This window comes from Polyodon spathula, chromosome 6 (assembly GCF_017654505.1).
Source record: "Polyodon spathula isolate WHYD16114869_AA chromosome 6, ASM1765450v1, whole genome shotgun sequence".
NCBI lineage: Eukaryota > Metazoa > Chordata > Actinopteri > Acipenseriformes > Polyodontidae > Polyodon > Polyodon spathula.
Genome location: NC_054539.1, coordinates 70,887,038 through 70,905,353, shown reverse-complemented (window position 1 = coordinate 70,905,353; position 18,316 = coordinate 70,887,038). Strand labels below are relative to the sequence as shown.

The following is an 18,316-nucleotide window of genomic DNA, read 5'->3' as shown; positions in this document are numbered from 1 at the left end:
TGATAAAGGCCTGCCCTTTAGAAACTGTGACACTTCAGCAGTGAGTTGCTCTTCCCATAAGCACTATCCTGGTTAAAGTGGTGCAATTATTTTTCTGGGGCATGAAAGACAACAGTCTTCTCCGCTCATTTAGAAAGTACAAGGTGCAGCTTAACGTTTGAGGATTTACATATGGTGTTTTTTTTTTCAGCTCTGAAACCTATGGCATGTTTGTTTACGTTTTCCACACAATATTTATAATCACATCATAACTAAAAAAAGCAGAAATGATGACATTTCACAGGAATATGCCCATATGATTGTGACACCGGTAAAGCCCCCATATTAATATTATAAAACATACACACATACACACACACACATACACAAAAAAAGCTTACTCTAACTGCTCCTATCACCATCTACAGAACGCAGTTTCTTTATTTATAATATTTGATACAATACTGAACAGAGTATTAATGAAGATCTGAAAATATCACCTGCAAGCTGTTAAATACACCACCATTCTTTCACTAATGCAATAAGTTACATAATGCAATGATTCACATTTCAATATAGCGTAATACAACGGGACATCTAAATGCAATCATAGAAAATATCATTTAAAGGCTGGCTAACATACGTAATTGCTGAGTTGTAATTGTATTTGGCCAAGGCCAGTTATATGTAATGTTGACCTGCATTATATTAGCTTTCTTTTCACTGACATGACAAGCTCGAAATGCCTTTAAAGGGCACAAAACAATCATCTGACCTGGCTGTTTAAACTGCAAAATGGATAGTAAAATAGCACTCTGATATTTGTCTGAGCTCCGTTCACGGTCATGTTGTGGTGGGTCTGTGATGTCAACAGGACCTCTCATTCATATGCCCCTTTCAGGACACTGTTAGCCAATCAGTAAGCCTTACCTCTTCAACCAGCTGCAGCATTCGACGGGTGCTCTCCAGCGACTGTGAAAAAAGAAGAAACATTTGATGAGAATAGTTTTGCAACAGTGGTGTGCTATGTGCAGTGACACTGTTCATACAATTAAAGACTAATCTGACATTTCATTTCATGCAGCTGTCATTCTTTGTACAATTACTGTTATTTGTAACTATGTATGTCTGCCAGAATGGTAGCAGCTATTTTTTTTAAACTACTGAGATCACTTGGTTATTATTATGTTATCACTTTCTTGTCTTTAAGTGACCCTGATTTGGCTGCTGTGGTGTTGTTAGCTGCGTGGAACTAGATTTGGGGCATACAGTACTACAGCAGCCATCGGCACGGCTTGAAGTGATCAGGTAACCATCACATTGTCTGGGTAGAAGAGGGTTAGAGCTAAGGAATGCAACACAGCATCCAGTAAACACCAAAACAATTCTGTTATTTCACTTAAAATTGAAACAACAGTAATAAGTTGACTGCAGAAAACAGAGTCCCACTTTTGACTGTGAATGAAACATTTAACATTTAATTTTCATGAAGCCAGTTCATTATTATGTGCCTTTACATAACCCTGGGCACCCTATCCTGTTGGCACTGACATGTTGATATCTGGTTCTGCAATGGTGCCCTCCAACAATAGATGGGACTGCACATTTTGTACCCTGGTCTGGATTTGATTTATTATCTAAAGTGGGAGAATTGTGTCTGGTTCTGATGTATTCTTTTTACCTCATCAGCCAGCTGGTCAGCACGCTGCTGCATATCCTCCAACTCATTACGCATATTCGCATCTTCTGCCATTGTGAAGGGATATGTGGATGGATGCTTGCGGCCAACTGTTTACAGCAGGAGATTCAGTGAGTTCTGAAAACAAAAACAAATATATAAAGATTATGCTTCTTTATGCACCTTCCACCAATATCCTTGTGCTGTTTACATGACATAGAAAGACCAGCCAGCATTCAAGCAGGACTATTGTGCTCTCCGAGCTTCAATGGGAAAACACACACGCTGCCATCTTTCACCTCTCTTACTCCCACCTGCTTCTTTACTATTTTCCACTACTCAACTGGAGCTGACCGAGTTCAAAGGTGCCCATATTGCAAAGGCTCACTTGATCCAGGATTTGCATAAACTAGTAAGTATGCTAGAAATGGAGCTGGAAGAAGTGAGACAGCAACAGGATCTTGAGGAACTGGCACACCCACAATTCATGGAAGTCTGCATCACCCCTAACAGACTGAAAGCCACCAGGGAGATAGAAGGTCAGAACAGCTGGGTTCAGGTAGGCAGAAGCAGGGAAAAAAAGAAACTTCGTCAAACACAACCACCAGAAATCAAAACAACCAACAGATTTGAGTCACTTCAGAATTTTGATGAGCAGAACCAACGACAAGAGAATGAAAGGAACAACATCCAGGACCCTATTGACAGTGGTGACCAGACAGCAAAAAGAAGGGAGGTCATGATTGTTGGGGACTCCATATTGAGAAACACAGCAAGTTCAATTCGCAGTTTGGACCCCCTTACTACAACAGTGTGCTGCCTTCCGGGAGCCTCGGTCAAGCACATCACTGAGAACGTGGACAGGCTCCTAGAACGAACAGGAGACGACCCGGTAGTAGTCGTCCACATCGGTACAAACAACATTGGAAGAGACTGACCAAAATCCCTGCAAAACAAATTCAGAGAGCTAGGAGGGAAATTAAAAGAGAAAACCAAAACTGTGGTATTTTCTGGTATACTACCGGCACCTTGCAAAGGACCATATGGACAGCTGGAAATAATTAATCAAAATGCATGTCTGAAGACGTGGTGCACACGGAAGGCTTCACCTATCTTGATCATTGGACCACATTCTACAACGAGGACTATCTGTATAGACGGGATGGACTGCATTTAAATAACAAGGGAACCAGTCTACTTGGAGAAAAGATCCTTGAGCAGGTTCAGAAGCATTTAAACTAGAAAGGAAGGGGGGAGAAATCAACAAAAAAACAGAAGGGAGACCGCATCAAAACAAGAACAACTCAGGTAAGACAACCATTAAATGTATTTATCTAAATGCTAGAAGTATCAGAAACAAAATTCTAGAACTTGAAGCTACTGCACTAACAGGTAACTATGATGTGATAGGTGTTACAGAAAAGTGGTTGTCTGAGAGTGATGGGGACGAATATAATATTTGTGGGTATACACTGTATAGGAAAGACAGGCAGGACAGAAGAGGAGGAGGGGTAGCACTATATATAAGAAACAGTCTTGAAGCCCAGGTGTTAAACCTGAACAAAGAAAATAAAGCCGAATCAATATGGGTCAGAATAACGGACAAAAATTCAAAGGGCATAATAATAGGAGCATGCTATAGACCGCCAGATTCAGACAGTGAGCAAAATAATCTGTTATACAATGACATTAGAAATGCGTGTAGCAAAGGAGAAGCCATACTAATGGGGGATTTCAACTTCCCCCAAATAAAATGGGAAAACCCGGTGGGTAGAGCGAAGGATGAAATAGAAATGGTGGAAATGACAAATGACTGCTTCCTAACACAATTTGTCAAGGCACCGACTAGAGGGGAGGCATGCCTTGATTTAGTCTTTTCAAATAACGAAGATAGAATAACTAAAACAGAGGTCAGAGAACCACTGGCAAACTCAGACCACAACATGGTCTCATTTGAAGTGTTTTTTAAAACCCCAAAAGTAATGACTAAAGCTAAGGTTTACAATTTTAGAAAAGCAAACTATGAAGGTATGAAACAGAGACTAACAGAAGTAGATTGGAGTAAAATAGAGAAAACACCCACAGAAGAAGGATGGTTGTTCTTCAAAAATGTAGTACTAGAGGCGCAAAACAATTATATCCCTAAAGTAGACAAATCTAAATGTAAAACTAAATTGCCAAAATGGTTTAATAGATCAATTAAAAAAAATATTCAGCGAAAAAAGGCACTTTACAGAGCATTAAAAAAGGACCAAAAAGAAAGTACGCAGAAAGAGTACACAGAACTGCAAACGCAAGTCAAAAAGGAAGTTAGAAAGGCCAAGAGAGAAATAGAAATAAACATTGCTAAGGGAGCTAAAACCAATTCCAAAATGTTTTTCCAATATTACAACAGCAAGAGAACATTCAAAGAGGAGATTAAATGTTTAAGAGATACAAATGGCAAAATCGTAGATGAAGAAAAAAAAATAGCAAATATATTAAATGATTACTTTTCACAAGTTTTTACAAAGGAAGATACTGACAACATGCCCCACATGTCATCCAGTTCCTATCCAGTTTTAAATAACTTTAGCATAACTGAGGCAGAAGTGTTAAAGGGACTAGGAGCTCTTAAAATAAACAAATCCCCTGGGCCAGATGAGATCCTCCCAGTAGTACTCAAAGAAATGAAAGAAGTAATTTACAAACCGCTAACCAAGATCATGCAGCAGTCTCTTGACACAGGGGTGGTACCGACAGACTGGAAAATTGCAAACGTAATACCGATCCACAAAAAGGGAAACAAAACTGAACCAGGTAACTACAGACCAGTAAGCCTGACTTCTATTATATGCAAACTTATGGAAACTATAATAAGATCCAAAATGGAAAATTACCTATATGGTAACAGGGTCCTGGGAGACAGTCAACATGGTTTTAGGAAAGGGAGATCGTGTCTAACTAACTTGTTTGATTTTTTTGAGGATGCAATATCGATAATGGATAATTGCAAAGCATATGACATGGTTTATTTAGATTTCCAGAAAGCTTTTGACAAAGTCCTGCACAAAAGATTAATTCTCAAACTGAACGCAGTTGGGATTCAAGGAAACACATGTACATGGATTAGGGAGTGGTTAACATGTAGAAAACAGAAAGTACTGATTAGAGGAAAAACCTCAGAATGGAGTGTGGTAACCAGCGGTGTACCACAGGGATCAGTATTAGGTCCTCTGCTATTCCTAATCTACATTAATGATTTAGATTCTGGTATAGTAAGCAAACTTGTTAAATTTGCAGACGACACAAAAGTAGGAGGAGTGGCAAACACTGTTGCAGCAGCAAAGGTCATTCAAAATGATCTAGACAAGATTCAGAACTGGGCAGACACATGGCAAATGACATTTAATAGAGAAAAGTGTAAGGTACTGCACGCAGGAAATAAAAATGTACATTATAAATATCATATGGGAGATACTGAAATTGGAGAAGGAATCTATGAAAAAGACCTAGGAGTTTTTGTTGACTCAGAAATGTCTTCATCTAGACAATGTGGGGAAGCTATAAAAAAGGCTAAAAGAGGCTCGGATACACTGTGAAAAGTGTTGAATTTAAATCAAGGGAAGTAATGTTAAAACTGTACAATGCATTAGTAAGACCTCATCTTGAATATTGTGTGCAGTTCTGGTCACCTCGCTATAAAAAAGATATTGCTGCTCTAGAAAGAGTGCAAAGAAGAGCGACCAGAATTATTCCAGGCTTAAAAGGCATGTCATATGCAGACAGGCTAAAAGAATTGAATCTGTTCAGTCTTGAACAAAGAAGACTACGTGGCGACCTAATTCAAGCATTCAAAATTCTAAAAGGTATTGACAGTGTCGACCCAAGGGACTTTTTCAGCCTGAAAAAAGAAACAAGGACCAGGGGTCACAAATGGAGTTTAGACAAAGGGGCATTCAGAACAGAAAATAGGAGGCACTTTTTTACACAGAGAATTGTGAGGGTCTGGAATCAACTCCCCAGTAATGTTGTTGAAGCTGACACCCTGGGATCCTTCAAGAAGCTGCTTGATGAGCTTCTGGGATCAATAAGCTACTAACAACCAAACGAGCAAGATGGGCCGAATGGCCTCCTCCCGTTTGTAAACTTTCCTATGTTCTTATGTTCTTATGAAAGAATATTAACCTCCTGTAAGTGTAAAATATCCAATGTGCAAGGTTAGGGGCACAGAACAACCAGGTTTAAGACCTCAGCTGAACCCCTCCCCCACACAGAACAACCAGGTTTACGATCTCAGCCAAACTCCTTCCATTAACTCAACACCCCCCCCCCCCCCCCACACACACACACACACCACACCTTCCCCTGACTGCGATTTGGCTGCTGTATCCAATGCTGAAACATTGAGAAGGATACATCTATTTTTATTTAACTGAGGCGCATGGGTTTAGAGTTTCCTGAGTGAATCTTAAAAGTGTTGTTCATGAATAATGTCATAAACTTTCTTTCTTCTTCTAATGCCTTTGCTGAATAAAGGAGAACTGACACTCTTACCTCTCAGTGATAGTAAGAGCTGCAATCAAGCACTGCAGTAATGAGCTTTGTAGGAATACAATATTCAGTGCAGTATGAGATTGGAGGTAGACTAATCCCAATACTTGTACTGTTTTGCATGTAATGTAACCTGCACACCAGCGTGTTTTGGAAGAACCCAAATCTTTATTCTTTTAAGTCGTGTTTCTCTTTAACCAAATGGAAGCTAAGCTTTGAGCTTGAAAAATATATATGTTTGCATAAATAGAAAACATTTAGAAATGATTGTTTTGGATTGAATTAATATACAAAATTAGTTAAGGACTGATGGTGTTCTCTAAAATAATGTTTAAACAATATTTTGTATTGTAAATTCTGCCACCCTAGGCAGAAAGCTACCTCACCTATTGTAAAAATGACAACTTATCTTTTTTTTTTTTTTTTTTTACACCCAAGTAACATTAAAATGTTATTATAATCTAACAGAAAACACAGGCGTACAGTGGAAATAATATTTTGACTGGATATCACACACTGGAGGTCCCTAGTTTTTGTTCTGTATTCAGAAACAATGCTTTTCAAAAGCTGAACACTTAAAACAAGTACAATGGAAATTGCACTGTGTGTCATGCGTTCATAAAAAGTTGACTCAAGTTTGTTTGAATTGGCCTGAATTCTCCCAGAATTTGAGTTGATGGCCAACTCCAGTTGGTGAAAAAGGTGGCATTTCCATGCTTTTCCAAGTTACCCAAGTTATCACGTGTTGGGCAGGAAATACAACCGATTTCCCCCATTAATACTACCAAGTTAAGGTCAAGACGTGAAATCACTGCATACGGTATTAAAAGATAAATCCATCTAAATATTCTTGCACATACTCGAGTTCAGAGGTATACACACAAGCACAGTTGAAAATGCTTTGAGAAAACTGGAAGACTGCCTGCCAAGGCTTTTAAAGCTGCATCTCCAGTTAATTTATTTGCTTGACTGACTTGTGTCAATTTGTAAACCACTGTTCTCTAAAGACAAGGCTTACCCTTTAGACAGAATGCATTAATCAGCATGGGGGAAGGGAGGTTGGATAACAACCGTAACACAGCTGTACCATTCCTCTTAAAATCACAGTTCAGTCTTTCATTAAAGAACACCTTAACGTTCAGTGTTTATCACTACGTTATTATTACCACATGTTTACTTTGATCACACACAGGTACAATGGGATTGGCCATCAGATAATCCATAAAGCAATTCAGTTTTTCTTAAAGATATTCCACCACATTCCAGCACCTTAAGCCTTATCTTCAGTCCAGCACACATTCCCGTCTTTATTTTTTTTTTTTAAAAGCAGTGCTGATGAATGCTGCAGTCTGACAGTTCTAGAGTTTACAGTATGGATGGATGGGGAAATCATTTTTAGGCTCAGCTCAGCGCTACCACCCCCACGCTGACTCAGGAGAGGCAAGGATGAACACACGCTGTCCTCCGAAGCGTGTGCTGTCAGCCGACCACTTTTTTTCACACTGCAGACTCACCGTGCAGCTACCTCAGAGCTACAGCATCGGAGGACAACGCAGCTCTAGGCAGGCAAGCCCGCAGGTGCCTGGCTGGATTACAGGGGTCGTTGGTGCGCGGTGAGCCGAGGACACCCTGGCTGGGCTAGCTCTCCCCCCCAATTGTGCGCCACCCCCTGGGAGCTCCCCTCTATGGTCGGCAATAGAATAGTCTGGACTCGAATCGGTGACCTCCAGGCTATAGGGCGCATCCTGCACTCCACTTGGAGTGCCTTTCTCCTCCTCCATGTTGTAAATAAAAGCGTTTACAGGTGTGGCACACGTACATACTAACCACATCTGAATAGTAATTGAAGTGTTTTGAAAATAAGAATGCTCCTCCATTCTATCGTACTAATGGAATATTCCCTCCATTTAAGAGGCAATTTGTTCTGTATCATGGAAGCTTCCGCTGAAACCTGGTGGGCTGGGTCAACAGACAAACACTGAAGATAGCACTTTGTTAGAAGAGACTGTATTCTACAGCCGTGCTGACTCTGTTTTACTACACAGTTACTGACACAATCAATGCAAGTTTCTCATTTACACACATTATGGGAAACAGGAGTAATCTCGATATGCTGCTGTCTCAAATTGTGCAGAGTACAGAACATATTATATCTCATGTCAATATCTTCTAAAGTTGGCATAATCCATAAAAAATACATATTTGTATGTAAGATCAGGTTTTAACCTAACTCAAACTGCACAAAATGTTTGCAATTGTTTTCAAATATAGTGTCTGAACATCTCATTTCTTAAATATAAAAAGGTTAAATCAAATGTTGGATGATGCCATTATTGAAGATAACACAGACAATCACAGAATACAGTGTGTAGCCAACTCAAAATGCGTGGTCTATACCACTTGCTCTGAGGGCTTTTGAAAGCTGCTTTCAACTACAATGGAGCTTGACTGAGAGAATCACAGAATACAGCTGTGTACCAGACACTGAAACAATACCTTAAATTGGTGACACCTACAAAAAAATCATTGAATATAGACGTACAGAATATGAACCCAATATAAAACATTTTTTTTATTATATGAATCAATGAGTCACATAACCGCAATAAGGTAACAGTATTAGGTCAGTGAATGGTGCCATTACATTTTCCATAACTAAGAACACCTGAGACAGTCATAAGATTCCCTTACTTGTTATAATTGACAGTAACCGACTGCCACTGGCACATCATCAGCCTTTTCACCTTGCTTATGTTGCATTATACCAATACAAATGGTAATGCATGTTTCAGTCACCTCTGTTCACTAATGCAACTGTAGACAGCTGTTATCTATGCAAAAATCAACCAGTCAGTCACAGCCGCATGTTATTTACAATGCATCAGGGATCTGTAATTGATTTGTCGTGTTGGCATTCCTCAAAAGGGGAGAGGAGAACACAGCAATCACCTACAAATTACAAATGCAGCCGGAGCTCAACATGAGAATTAAATTAAAAGATTTATGGATGCTGATTTCTATCTGCACAGTCCACTGTACTACAGGAGTACCTTCCAGGCAGACTGCATTGCAAAATGCAGTGAGCTCTCAACGCTTTTCAAACTGAAAAGCGAATGCACTAATAATTCAGCTGCAAATGCCCTAGGGACAGATAGATTTATATGATACGTCAATAATTAAGCCAAAAGTATGGGTTCAAAAAAGCTTTTAAAAACTACTGTTTTAGCAGAACGGTGGGTCTGATGTTGTAACAACTGGCCTGATGCATTATTATTATTATTATTATTTTAGTATTATATTTATTATTATTACTATTATTATTATTATTATTATTCACTCACTATTTGTATGGTTTCGCACGGGTCCACTATTTGTAGTATCGTGAATGGCTGAACACAGGAACACTGTTTTTTCTTCTGCTGTATTTATTGCCAGTCTGAGTTGTTAGAAGCCTCAAGCCTACCCTATAGTGAAAAGAGCTGGACTCGATTTAAGATTGATAGAGCAGAGATGGTTATTAAATTGCACTCCTGTGTCTGTCATTGGGCTACATTTGCTCTATGGTCCAGTATACAAAGCTGACTCAGTGATGCAGTCAGAACAGATTAGTTGGTTCGCCTCCTTTGTAATATTGTCTTCTTTGAATTTAGTACCACATCACTGATTGCAGCCTTGTTATTCTTTGCTAACAAGTGCATATTGCATATCATTTTCCCTCTTGAAACGTGTGTGATTTATAAAACCTTTCATATTTAATGTGGGTGTATGACATGCTGGGCTAGCAACCCTCTGAACATGCACTGATAACATAAACCTTAGTGACCAAAAATATTCTGTGCAAGGGCTGCTCTTTCATTCTTCTTAAAGAAAGTGGGAATGCAATGACACAAGGGCAGCAGGAATGTGACAGCCCTCGGCAGAATGGTACCACTGTTTATATCTTAACAGTGTGAGGCAGTACAAGGTGGGTATTCATTGGTACCGAGCAGTTTCAGTATGCTACCCAATCAGGACCACTGTACAATGTTCTTAGAGATACTGTAATGTTTTAATTATATAAACAACATAGGCGTTAACCTGTCTGTAACCCATTAAACTGAAGACTGACACATTTTTGTATACTACATTGTTGAAATTAAATCGCAATTGTATACTATTTTGGAGAACAGCGTTTCTTGTCAGGATACTGTTTTCATATGTGGTGGTGTTGCATGAATATTTAAATAAAAGAAGGAAAGCAGGAGACTGCAGGGATTCCTGACAGATATGAATTTCAGTCAACCCTAAAGTCTCTTCAAGAACCTCAAGCCGCAGTGGGCCTAGGGCTTGCTGTCTGTTTCTGAAAAAAAAATACTAAAAAAACAAACAGCTTCACCTGACTTGTTTACATCCCAGCAACCCAGAACTTACTTTAAACTCCAGCAACTTAAAGTGTGATGCAATGTTTACCCTGCACAGCTGCAGATCTACAATCTTCTAGCCTGGTGGCTCCAGCCACCCCCACCCCCCACACCACACACAAACCCTTTTATAGACAAGGCTAGAGATAAAGCATCACAATGATGCTCCTGAACCTACACCAAAGAAACAGCGAGCATTGTAATCTTGATCATGCTCTTTCCATCTATTTTCTAGCAATCTGTACTTACACATCCTCCCTTATAAATGAGACCTTTGTTCCCCCATTGAGTCAATGCGATGCTGGAACAGCTGCAGTCTCCACTCCTGCCCTTGCCAGCTCTGTGGAAAGCAGTGAGCCCTGCAGTTTGTAATGAAATATTCACTACCAGTACTGCATTCAATTTCTAATTCTAGGGCCCACAGGCCAACTGCTCACAGCCATATCAGATGTATTGTTTATTATTATTTATAATTGGACACGCCATAAAATCTCATTAAGGTGGCTCCGCCAGTTCGATTTCAAAAAGGGACCCAGGAAATGGGTGACAACATCAGTCATTCACACACAAGATAGTCTACAACTATGGCTAATGCACCATAACTCACTTTGCTTCATAAAGTCAAATGAAACCTGTTGAATAATGTTACATTAACATATTGAATTACATGCTGCTTTGTAGTTTTCCATATACTTAGCGGAAAATTGCGAAAAAATTAAAAATGTGACATTTTGAAATCTAACCTGACATACTGTACTACTATTATGGCTTCTGGTAGACTTTTGCGATATAATTTGGTATTTTTTGTTTTTATTACATGCTGTTAAGTAAAAGATCTAAATTATGTTCATATAGTTTTTTTTTTAATTATGTCTCAATGATACAGTTCTAGGTGATGCAAAACTTTTGGCCACAGCTGTAAATTTACTTTAATCAAGAAAGCGATTGCAGACCAAATATTTCAATTTACGCAGTGAAGTTCCGAATATCTACTGGAAACTGCTATCCCAATTCATGAGCTGTCTTTCTTTAGCTTGTCCTCATCAGGGAAACAGCTTTAATCAAACATGTTCTTCAATGTATAGTGATTATAAACTTCATCCACTGATGGAGATCCATAAACTAAAATTATGATAAAATCTATCTTCCAAAGTGGTGACTCGTCTTAGCATGAATTGATAAACTGTGAAATGAATCACTGCAGCCCTAGGCAAACATTCATAACATATTTAATAAAGTACAGTCAGCACCGATTTATCGGGATGCCTAGGGAGAAGTACAACTATCCAGAATAAGCGTTTGTCCCAATTAAACAAGAGGCATTTGAGGTGGCCTTGGTCATGTTCTTTGTTTCTAAATGAAATGAAAATAATGAAATCACTGTGTGAGTAAATGTTAAATACATAATTTAAAATACAAGTCAGTTGTTTTTTTTATTCCTAAACAAAATGAATAATTTTTTAAAAAATTCTACGTGAAATGAACAAGAATGAAATCGCATCGAGGGACTAGCTATGTTGACACCGACTGTCTCCAATAAGAGTGTGAGACTGTCTCCGATAAGAATATAAGACTGTCTCCAATAAGAGTGTAAGTCTGTCTCCAATAAGAGTGTAAGACTGTCTCCAATAAGAGTGTAAGACTGTCTCCCATAAGAGTGTAAGACTGTCTCTGATAACAGTGTAAGACTGTGTCCGATAAGAGTGTAAGACTGTCTCCAATAAGAGTGTAAGACTGTCTCCAATAAGAGTGTAAGACTGTCTCCGATAAGAATATAAGACTGTCTCCGATAATAGTTCCCATGCATGTCATATCTGTAGTCAACAATAGACAGCAATTCTTGTCTTAATTTGTACAAAATAATTATGGTTTCTGTATAATGGTAAAATCCAGTTCCAGTCTCAAGTCTACTAAGAAACTTAAGCAGATAGACAAGCGTTGCAGCTACTGGCATCATCGTTCTCTTGTCTTGATTTTCAGTATTGCAAACAACATTCTTTTTATGTATGACTGAAAGTCATTTTATGCTAGTCAGTAATCTTCCAAGATAAATCTAGCCCCACAAAGGAATTAGGAACTGTTTAATGCAATTCACTAAATAACAAATCTGAAAAAAGAACAGGTACATTTCTCACTTTAGTTTCTACAAAGAAAAAAGCTCATTGTCCCCACATCCTACCTTTGTTCCAGATTACTGAGACTTTTCCTATTTTCTTTGGAAAGCGTCCCTGTAAATCCTTTAATATGATGCACCCCCATTTACTGGGGGAACAAAAAAAGCTCTTCATGAGCATCCACAAGCTCAGAGACAATAAATACATTCTTCTTATTAACTGCACTAAATGTCAGCTAGGACAGCTTTCTGAATCCCCTTGTTTCACAATGGAGAGGTCAACACATCCTACTGGCTTGCCCTGCTGAAATACAGGAACTTGCAATCGGCTTGTTTTTACTTCACATAAAAACACCCCCCTCGTTTAACAACATTCGAGACATCCGGTTTAAATTGAGCCTTTGCAGCTCATTCATGGACAGGCCATGCTGTGTCAAAGATTACACAAACTCTAAAAGAGGATTTGCACAGCACTATTATAGTAAAACCTTTCTATTTATTGTGAATTAATCAGATTAATCAGAAGGATTTCATTACGGCGGCATCTTCACTGAACGCTTCATTTACAAACGAAATACGCAGATTTACAGCGATTGATATTTTAACATTAATAACAATGGGTAGAGAACAATTTTATATATATATATATATATATTAAATATATATATATATATATATATATATATATATATATATATATATATATATATTATATTAAGGCGAAAATAATTATATCACCGAGTGGACCCCTTTTTATTAGAGTGGCCAATTATTTTTATTTATTTTCCCCCAATTTGGAATGTCCAATCATGCTTTTTTCTCCTCACCGCAGCGAGTCCCCACATAGCACGAATGTTCTGAGGGCGTGTGAGCATCCTCCGATCTCACAAGCCTAAAGCCAGAATCCCTTTTACGCCGAGCAATCCAGAGCAGAGGTGGGCGGGCTACAGATCCCGCGCATCCAGCGCTCACAGAAAATCGTGGACATTTGCCAAGCTTTTTGAGATGTTATAGTAATAAAATAATGACTTGGATAGTACTATTGAGGAGCTTGGTGATAAATCGAGTGATCAGGAGATGATTTATCAGTATGCACGACTATGAAGAGATATGTGATAAATACAGTGAACAAGGGGTGGGGCAGGGCTCGAGGTGCAGTACTGAGTGTCCTGTTGATATGCAGAGCCTTTTAAACCTGTTTTACGGTGAAAAAAAAACTTTTAAACAGCGTGTGCAAAATAAACAGCTTGCGTGAAAATAAATAAGACCTGTCATACCTGACAGGTGCTGAATAAATGGATCGCAAAGAGTTAATAAATAAAAAGCGCATTGGAGACTCACCCTGCAGTACTTTGCTTTCTTGTGTATCTATTTCCTGGTCTGGTAACGACACCCACCGAGCCATCAGAGTCTCCCATCCAATATTACCATCTTCACTCTTTCTCACCACATAGGGCAATAGTTACATATTTGCATGCACTCAACACCTGCCCTGGCACCATTTTCCTGTATCATTAACCACTGATGGAGGCAACAGTGTCCCAGAATTGGGTCCACTTAAGCTTGACTGACCACAAATGAGTCACTTTCTGGGACTCTTACCCTCCCAAAATGTCCATACCGTGCCATAAGAGACAGGGTCAACTGTACACAGTAACTTCTAATTAACTGATACTATTTAAAGCAATTTTTTATAGAAAATGATCTCAGTGACCTGATGGGAGTCCATAAAAAATATTTAAGTTATAATGGCCAGAAGCCCAAAAATAACTGTGGATTAAAAGGTTGCTCCATTAAACAATAGCCAACATGCTTTGCCAGGGCATTTGTTCTGCATAGAGAGACTTTATTTCTGGTACTTTTTGAACTCCTGTCCATTACATTATACAAAATGGTGTCAAAAACATTTATATTAAAAGAGAAAATAAGTTTTGTTTTTAACTACTCTGCAACTTTTTCTTTTATTTCCGAAGCTCTTTTGATGTGCCACCACATTACTTAACTGGTCAATAGAAACCAGCAATAACGATAGTCACTTTATAAAATATTCCAAATACCGTCATTTTGTATTCATTTATTTTATTATCTTTACCTAAATCTTAACCTTAACCTAATTATGTAATTGTTTTTACTGGGAAATAGGAAATAACAGATAATTTTCTTGATTTGCTGTAGTTCCGGAAAATATAAAGAGTGACTGATGGCTTCTATCATAAAGTTCAGATTCTTTGGTTTGGAATGTCTCTATTTTTATCAGCTAATAAAAGTAGATCTACTAGTCTTCTGATTGGTTGGGAATCCTGTCAATAGGTCATAGACCACACAAGGTATACTATCAGTGCAGCACAAATGGCACCTAAGTTCAAACAGCATACCACAGCACAAACATTTAACAAAATGTACATTTATGATATTTCATAATAAGATTAATTTGATTCTACCACACGAATACGCAGCCATTAGTGTTACTGACCAAACAATACCTGTCAGTCCTTTTCTCAGAGTTTTTCATAGAACCGAATCCACCATAACTTTGAAGAGAAAAGGCAGACCGTGCCAAATAATGTAGAGAAAGACAAACATCTTTATAAAGAGTCTTAAGCTTCCCAGCATTACTTATTAACAGAAGAAACAGAAACATCTTGCACACTTAATCACAATATGGTCACATTTTGCTTTCCCTGTTTATTTAAATTTTCTTTACTTTAGATGTCAAAAATCAGACATTGTCCCAGAGTAGGCTTCCTTTGAGACCAGAATGCAGCAGAAATCACTGGACATCCCCCAAAGTTAACTAGTCCATCTCCTGCAATGCCTCCTACTTACTGCGTAATATCTCCTTTCCGAGAAATCTTTATCTCGAGATGAGCTGGCTCAACAAAGACCTGCCCTGCTTCAGCTATCCCGTCATCTACTCTGAAAATGGGATATTTCTCTTAAGTATTTTCTACACAAAATACAAAAAATGTGCTAATCATCTTTCTCACTAATAGCTGTAGTAATCAATACTAGTTATTAGTTCAGTAAAATGTTATTGATGTCATTTGACTTCTGTCAGGGCTGTACTAACATACTATTTAGTTGTACTACATCCACATGGCATCCAAAGTGTTGATGTAGGTTTCAAAGCCTATAAGGCTGTCATTTGTACTATACTGTTGGTTGGTTCAATTCCTCCACAAATCTGTCTAAAACTGGATTGTACATTTTTGTTCTACACTCTGGGGCGAGGCGATGATGACCCTTTGCTCTACCGCTCTAGTCACTTTATTGTCTGCAAGAAGACCAGAAATTCGAATGTGGAATCTTGGATGATGTGAGGATTATTGATTTTTGCTAGTAATGCCAAATGGACCCTCAGCATCTCCTGAACCTTTTTTTTCATCATTTTGACAGCCTTTCTTGTGGGGTACAAAAGTATTTTGTGCATTCTCTGCACAAACCAAACCCTGACTACTGACATGCAAAAGAGAATTCCTGCGTCAAGAAACGTCCACTTAAAATGTTGTCAACATTTCAGATTAGGATATAAATGATAGCAGACCGTGGGTCCATGACCCAAACAGAACAAACCCTGTGGAATCTAACTTCCACGCCCTATTCCTGCCATGCTTGTCAAAGCATGTCTCATTGGGATAAAGGAAGCTCACAGTAGCTGGGGCGACACTGCCAGCTTCCTCGCAGGACCTCACTGCTGTCTCCACATGTTTTATTTTGCTGGGAATCAGAAGCTGACTCTGGAAAGTAGTAGCTGTGCAGTTGAATGCTGCATTGATTTGGTGACATGGTTTACAGGTTGAGCAGTATCAATCATGGAAAGTTTTAAGTGCGTAAATGGGTGCTGTCTGATGCAATTAAGCAGACAAATATCTTCTTTAATAGCCTGTCAGATTAACTATATAGAAATACATAATTCTCTGTTGTAATAGATTCTGCCTTCTTCCTTTTAGACACGTCAGGTGCTCTAAATTTAGCACAGTGTATTCAAACACAGCCAAGGGATCCGGTCTTGCCTTCTAAGATATGTCATGTTCTGTAACACAGTTTGTCCTCTAATTAATTTGCATCTCAGCTCATTGAACTGGGTGGAAAGGCAAGGGCTGGATGTGAATCGCAAATCATCCGGTTTTAAGATGAACGGCTGACCATTCAGCTAAAGAGCAAGCTTTGCAGGCGAGAGGTACGAATTTGTCATGCTGATGTCAGTATTATTACTGCATCAGCAGCAAGCAGGAGATTCATTACAGGACATTTGATGTCAAGAGGGATTTTGATTGGAGAAAGGTTGCTTATCCTAGAATACAAACATGTCATTCATGTAACCTCAAAAATCACAGTCCCACATAGACAAGAAATAAAATATAATAATTGTTTTACATTGCTTTCTTACGGCTTTTATAAAACCCACAGTTTATGGAAGAAATTAATATGATTTCTGTAGAAAAAAATTGGTTGGCTTGTCATGATTACTCATTCTTTCTTAAATTTATTATGCTAATGAATGCATGTTTCTGTCATTGTATAATGCTTAATTTGTTTTGATTGCTTTTTGTTGATTTTTTTTTTTTTAAATCTAAATTTTGGCAAAAAAGTAGAAAAGCCCTTCAATGCAATCATATTTAGTTTTTAAAAACTAACCTATGATGTCCTTTGGAATTGAATGCAGAAATCCCATATTGAGGATTAAAGATCATGCAACTCAAACTGCTGTTTGCTCAAAATGTGTGAAGACCTGGAAAATAAAAGCTTAAGATATAAAAAAAAATAAAAAAAAAAAATTGATCGTTTTGCCGAACCTCAAACAGATGAAGACCTAAATATCATTGCTAGTGATCGTTTTTCGAGAAGTACTCAGGCAAAAGGTAAGTGGGCTGTAAGCTTGTTTGAACAATGGTTAAATTTAGGGATGGGCACCAAAATAGATATTTTGATATGATAGCGATAGCGATAATAGTTTCCATATCGGGGGATTAAAAATAAAATTCACGCCCACTCGCAGAGACTACTTTTTATTGCTAATACTGCTAAAAATACCAACGCTGTGTAATCAACTTCATTTTATATTAAGACACAACAAACCCTATACATACCAATCACTGACCAGAATTATGAAGACTACAATGAAATTGTTAATGTAGAATTGTATTACTTTCACAATACAAAATGCAAAACTGCAGTCACTCCCATTTTCTATGCATTACATTTGAAATGTGTAATACTGTAATTAATTGTTTAAATAATTGCCATGTAATAAAATGTGACTCGTTTTTCTCTGCTGAATTGGCGTCACAGAAATGTTTTAAAACTCCTTAGCTTATTCAATGGAACGTGACATTCATGTATACAGTGTTTTATGTTAATGTACATGCAAGATGGTCTGGAAGAATCTGGGAATTTCAATGTTTTGAAAGCTGCTGAGTTTTTAGTTTCATATCTTTTCTCAAAGATGCCAGCCCCACTCACACACAACACAGGGAAGCTGATAAACATCCTGGAGATCCACAGCCAGTGACACAGATAGAATGGCAGAAGCCCCAAATCAAGCCTCTGCACAATCCCCTGCACGTGATCACACTTCATTGATCCTCCCAAGATTCCAGTTCCTGGTTTTCC

General features: G+C 38.3%; 1 protein-coding gene across 2 annotated transcripts in view; it reads right to left on the bottom strand.

Annotated features, from left to right (window-relative positions):
* Positions 1 to 18,316, bottom strand: part of LOC121317557 (synaptosomal-associated protein 25-like) — a 49,308-nt gene that overhangs the window by 16,652 nt on the left and 14,340 nt on the right. For both annotated transcript variants that reach the window (XM_041253630.1, XM_041253629.1), the window contains exons 2-3: positions 1,661 to 1,795; positions 910 to 951 (exon numbers count right to left, since the gene is read on the bottom strand). In XM_041253630.1, coding sequence (XP_041109564.1) covers positions 910 to 951; positions 1,661 to 1,732 — 114 coding nt within the window. In that variant the 5' untranslated portion in view covers positions 1,733 to 1,795. The remainder of the gene's footprint in view (positions 1 to 909; positions 952 to 1,660; positions 1,796 to 18,316) is intronic.